The sequence below is a fragment of the Quercus suber genome, unplaced genomic scaffold (genome assembly GCF_002906115.3).
Source record: "Quercus suber isolate HL8 unplaced genomic scaffold, Cork oak 2.0 scaffold_281, whole genome shotgun sequence".
In the NCBI taxonomy this organism is placed as follows: domain Eukaryota; kingdom Viridiplantae; phylum Streptophyta; class Magnoliopsida; order Fagales; family Fagaceae; genus Quercus; species Quercus suber.
In genome coordinates this window covers 711,657-717,877 of record NW_027069737.1, presented here as the reverse complement: position 1 = coordinate 717,877, position 6,221 = coordinate 711,657, and the positions used below count along the sequence as shown (strand labels likewise).

The 6,221-nt window shown below is 35.2% G+C and overlaps 1 protein-coding gene across 2 annotated transcripts in view; it reads left to right on the top strand.

Annotated features, from left to right (window-relative positions):
- The first annotated feature begins 5,987 nt into the window (after positions 1-5,987).
- LOC112024705 (transcription initiation factor TFIID subunit 2) overlaps positions 5,988-6,221 on the top strand; it is a 40,928-nt gene continuing 40,694 nt past the window's right edge. For both annotated transcript variants that reach the window (XM_024057331.2, XM_024057330.2), the window contains exon 1: positions 5,988-6,170. In XM_024057331.2, the coding sequence (XP_023913099.2) occupies positions 6,049-6,170 (122 nt within the window). In that variant the 5' untranslated portion in view covers positions 5,988-6,048. The remainder of the gene's footprint in view (positions 6,171-6,221) is intronic.

Below are 6,221 nucleotides of genomic sequence, written 5' to 3'. Positions count from 1 at the left end.
CTTGTTGAAAGGCTCGACGCTCATGTTCTTGGGGGTTGCTGGTTGTTATTCGTGTGAGAGATAGAGATCTACTTGTGGGCGGTGACGACTTCAGCGGTCATATAGCGGGCGGTGGTGCCGACGACGAGTAGCGGCGTCTCCGATGACGAGTTCTCCGCTTGGAGGTGAGTTGGTAACTTGGTAGAGAGAGAGAGAGAGAGGGAGAGGGAGGAGTGAGACGTTTTGGAAAAAATTGTTTACTCTTTGGTAATTAAAAGGGGGATTTTTAAGAAAACAACTACAAAACCCAAACAATATTATTAGTTAGGCAACGTTTCAAACATATTGCATTTCTAACAATTCGACTTCAGAGAAGTTGATTTTACTGTTTATATCGCCTACTCCTCGCGCCATGTAGCTTAATAAATCGACTTCAGTGAAGTTTAACTGTTTGTGTAGAAATCGACTCCAATGGAGTCGTTTTCTATACATAGAAACCGACTCCACTGAAGTCGGTTTTTATACAAAGAAAACGACTCCAGTGGAGTCGATTTCTTTGTATAGAAATCAAATGCTCCACACAAACATTTGCGGCACCATGCGTTGCTGATTTTTCTTGCTAGAGGTTGAAACCACACCCAGCAAACGACGAACGCAGGCGCCGACGAACCCAGGCGCCGATTCTGACCAAACCCCGACGAACCCCAACACCGACGAGCAAACCCAGGCGCAACCCAGCAAACGAAGAAAAGGCTACACGAAAAAATCGGATCGGATCGGATCGGATCGGCGCCTGGAGTTTGTTCTTCGTTTGCTGGGTTCGTTCTTTGTTCTTCGTGCTTCGCCGTCGGTGTTGCTGGGTTTGTCGGGGTTTGGTGAAATCGGCGCCTGCGTTCGTCGTTTGCTGGGTGTGTGTTGCTGCGTTCATTTGTTGCGTTCGTGCTTTGTTCTTCGTTCTTCTGTCGTCCTTCGTTCTTCATTGTTCTTCGTTCTTCGTTCTTGGCTCTTCGTTCTTCTGGGTTCGTTCTTCTGCGTTTGTTCTTCGTGCTTCGTTTTTGGGCAAATCGACTTTAGTAAAGTCGTTTTCAATACAAAGAAAACGACTCCAGTGGAGTCGTTTTCTTTGTATTGAAAACAACCCTTCCGGAGTCGATTTCTATGTATAAAAAATGAGTGCAAAGGACTCAATTTATTGAGCTACATGGCGCGAGAAATAGGCTATATGAACAGTAAAATCGACTCCTCTGAAGTTGAATTGTTAGAAATGCAATATGTTTGAAAAGTTGCCTAATTAATAATATTGTTTGAGTTTTGTAGTTATTTTCTAAAAAAACCCATTAAAAGGTATGTAATGGAGTTTTCATAGGAATCCAAAAGTTTATGTCAAGTCAAATTCCGAAGAGGTCGAATTTTTCTTTTAAAAGATAAAAACTCTCTTTTTTATGAAATATAAAATTTTTAATTAAAAAAAAAAACTTTTTTTTTAAAAACATCTATTTTCTTTTTTTTTTCTTATAATTTTGTTGTAAAAATATTGAAGATATAGTACTTCTCAAAATTGAATATTGCTGGGGAGATTAGAACCAAAATCTATTTTTGATAAAGTTTCAACTTATAGAGTTAGCTTCTGTGATTTTTGTTTTTTATCGTCAGATCAAGATATCAATCGATTTTTTCGGTAGGCGATAATTAAATCATAAATCTCTTATTTAACTATGAAATACCTTACCAATTAAACTTGTGGGGGGGGGGGAAAAGCCCAAAGCTACCTAACGGACCCGGAACCGTCTGTTAAGGACTATTGTATTTCCGAGGATTAATAGGTGGTTGGGGCGGCCCATCTAAAGCAGGAAGCCCAGAAGTAGAAGGGGAGTGTCATCCGAAGAGGTCACCATTGGTCCGAGGATGTCTTGCTTCTCAGCTATGATGAGCCTTGATCAAACGAACGTGTGGAAGGTCCGACTAATCTTCCCAACGGTCCCAACGGCAATGATAGATCCTGGGTGGATCCGAAAATGATCAGAACTAAAAAATATCTGAAGGAAAAGCTGGTACCACCGCATTTAATGCGCTGCAACAGCTTTTCTGGCCACATTTATGTGGAGAAGACCCCTGAACAGTGCAACCTTAGCTACCGCCACTCACAAAGAACTAAAGTAGACACACGACGTGACATGCACTTGAGTGGATGCGTGGATGAAGAACAAGTGGACGATGGAGATAATAGGAAGGAATGTTATATAAAGAAGAAGGGTACCTGATGATAGGGGATCGGAGAGGAGAAAGAGAAAGAGAGAGAAAAGCTTTACTGTAGCTCTAAATATTGTAATCATGGTTCATTCAATAAAACGCCTCTTCGGACATTCATTCATAGAGCTATCTAAGCTTCAGTTCATGTTATCATCACCGCACGTAACCTAGCCAACTGTTCTGTGCTTCATAACCAGCCCAGCTCTTTCGATCCACTCTTTACAAATTCATTGTTCTGGGTTCGTTGGGCCTTTAACCCATATCCTTTGGGTTTGGGCAAAAAAAACTAACCCTACAAAACTAATTGGAACTTACATAATCTATTTCATCGTACTTGGTTGTTTTGTTTGTATGTAGTCTTTATCCATGGCCTCTTATGATAAATTTTGTGTTTTTTAAAAATTATTTTGTTACAAAGGTTCTATTGCAAATTATATAGTTATATAGTCACTTTTTGGAACTGAATTTTTATGAAATTTTGCCTTGAGTTTCACATTTGCCACCTATAACTGAATTGCACAAAACCCAATTTTGGTAAAATTGAGTTTTAGGCTGCGTTTGTTTTAGGTGTAAAAAGAATACGAAAAATATTTTACGCCACTAGGGGTGTTTGGCTTGGCCAAAAAACCTAAGTCAAACAGAAAATCATTTTTGTTGATTGTAAAATATGAAGGCTTGAAGTGTAAAATAGATTACACGTCTATTGTACCTTCAAACAATTTTCAAAGAAAAAAAAAACCGAACCCATAGAGAGAGAGAACCGCCCACAGTCAGAGAAAGAGAGGATGGTCACCTGAACTTGAGATCGACTCCACCGCCGGCTAAGCCATGCCTCTCATCACTGATCAAGCAAAGCTTGACTCCACTGCTGATCTGCCATTTTTCTCTCTTCCTCCCTCTGCCACCCATGTCACTAATTTACCATTTTTCTCTCTACCCATGTCGAGCAAACCATCGCAAGTCAAGTGACCCACCGTGACCCAATTGCTTTCACCGCGCAATCTTGCCTCCATCGCCTCTAGATTGAACCTTCGACTAGCCCATGACTAATCTCCCTCTATTTCTCAATCTGCCTATCTTTTCCTCAATCTCTCTTTCTCTCTCTCAATTTGACCGGATTTGATGAATGTTTTTGTTTGGTTTTGTTTCTTATGTGTTTATATATTGAGAAATGACATTATATATTTGTTTGGAAGCTAAGAAAATGTGAGCAACTAGTAAAAAATGTGTTGTTTATAGCATTTTTAAGAACACAACCAAACACTTAAAAAATATTTTTCAAAGCATTTTTAAAAATGTCACCAAACACCTGAAAATATTTTCCTTTCAAAAAAATATTTTTCACCTAAGAATATTTTACACTTGGAAAACATTTTACATTGAGCCAAATACAGCCTTACTTTGAACTTGTTTTTGAAAAATTTGAGTTCAAAAAATGTTACATAACTAAATAAGTTGTGATAAAAGCTTTTTAACAAAATAATTTTCACAAAACCAAATATTTAGAAGAAAAAAAAAACACCATATATTCATATACACAACATTAAACGAATAGCAATGCTATATACACAAAAAATTTTAAAAACATGTTTTACACAAGTTGAGTTGACAAGCTTTTACTGATTCTCATTTGAGCCCCCTACTAACATAACTTTTTTATTTATCACTAATAATTTGTCACATTAGCATGTGTCAAATTTTTTATATCTATAAACTTTATTTTAAAAGAAAGTTTTAAATATGATTTTGCTCCTTAACTTTTGGGAGTGATTTCATTTTGGTGGTAAAGAATTTTTAAATTTCAATGAAGTTTATCATCACATCAATACTCACAGACTTTGAAATCGATTTGAAGCCCTGCCGAAGAAAACCATTAAGGCGTAATAATCATATAGGTTTACCTCAGTTTTTTTTTGAGAATGAGGTTTACCTCAGTTGTTCAAACATATTTGTTTAGTCTTAATAAAAGCAAACCATATATTTTATATGTTATTAGAAGCAAAACAAGTTGAGTTGGTAGGAAAAATATGATTCCACTGTTAAGTAAGATTCATGGGCAAAATTAATATAAATGGCTTAATGTTTATTCACATTTGAGTATTCGACCAACAAATATATTATTTTTCGAAATTTGATTCAAGAGAATATCAAAAAATAAATTATTATTGTTTCCAATTTAGCCAATGATGCAATGGAAGTTAATGAAAATCCCTTCCCAAAATTAGTTGGTGTTGATGATGTTATTTCTTTTTTTATTTTTCTTTTTGTCATCCTCGTTTAGTAAAGTCATAAAATCTCGCCATGATTATGGCTTTTGGAGTTGATTTGCATTATCTTTTGTCTTGCCATAAATAAGATTGAGAAGTGTTGGTTAGCAAACTTTCTAACCAAAAAGGTGGCCGAGAGTTTAGAGAAAAAACAGTGCATTAATCTACATTAAAAAATGAGTGTTAGTTATAGAGGTTTAAAGTCTGTGTATTTAAGGGCACGTTTAGTAGACTGTAATAGATACTGTAATGTAATAGATATTCCTATGGCATACCTATTCGGTTGTTTGGTTATGTTTTTATTACAATGAATAGTTATTCCTTATGAATAACTATTTTTCAAAATGAAGAATAACTATTCCTTATCAAAAGTATTGAATATCTATTTCTTCACCTTATGTAATAACTTTTTTAAAAATTTCTTAAAAAGCCATTAGTTGCCACATCTTCAAAAGGAAAGAAAATAAATTTTCCTTCTTGTTAATTATTAGCTCTATTTTGAACACCCTAAAATAAGTGTATTTTAGGAAATTTCATTTAAAAATGATTTAATTACACATTCTTTCTATACTTTACTAAATTGTGAATGCATATTTACAATTCTATTCCTAAATGGTCACCAAACTAATGAATAGTAATACTTATTACATTCCAACTTAATGTATTCCTTGTAATACTTATTCATATTCCAATGTAATAATTATTACAGGGTACCAAACGTGCCCTAAGAGTTAGATTATTTTAGATTTATGCTGCTGTCAGTTTTTTTAAAACTTTCTCTCCTCTCTCCTCTCTTCTCTGTGTGCATTAAAATACTTAGTATTCTAAAAAAAGAAAGCTGAACAAGATAGCACATGGCCAAGCATATGAGGTTGCACAACACGAAATAAAACAGCAACAATTCAAATGCTTGTGATGGATACTATTGATAAAGTAATTGATTATGTGATCGTTGTAGTGAAATTGGGGCAATAATTTTTTCACTAACCCAAAGTACAACATGAACATACTATTCAAAAAAGCAAGTATTCACAATAAAAGCATCTCAAAAAAAAAAAAAAATCTAAAAAGAAAGCATCTCTAAAATAAAATAAAATCTCATAATAATTAATTTTGTTAAATATTTTAAGAAATTAAAATAGTATTTTTAAAATTTAAAACTTCGGATTACAATCACAACTCCGCATAATTTTTATTATAAATACTTATTTTAAATTCAAAACATAATTTTTCAATGGTTCATACAAACACACCATAAGTTTTCTAAAATACTTACTAGCAAGGCCAATCAAGAAAAAAGAAAAAAAAAAAAAAAAAGAGTCCAATATATTACATATATACTTTAAAAAAAATGTTCCTAAAAAAAAAAAAAAGGAAACTTTCCCCAAAAAAAGAGAAAAAAAGTCACATCTGCGACCAAAAAGACAATCCCAATTCGCTAGGGCACGTCACCAACTTAGATGAGCTCTAAAAACCAAGGAGAGCCCGTGAGTGCCTTCATTTCCTTTATAAATACCACCCTCACACACATGCACCACACTCCCAAATAGCCATGGCGAAGCCTCGCAAGGCCAAAAACGACGACGCTGCTAAGTCCGACAACAATTCCTCTGCCCTAGTCCGCCACCAAAAGCTCTGCCTCTCCATCGACCCCGACCACCGCCAAATCCACGGGTCCGCCACATCTCAAACCCTATCTCTCTCACGTATTTCTTTGCCAAATTA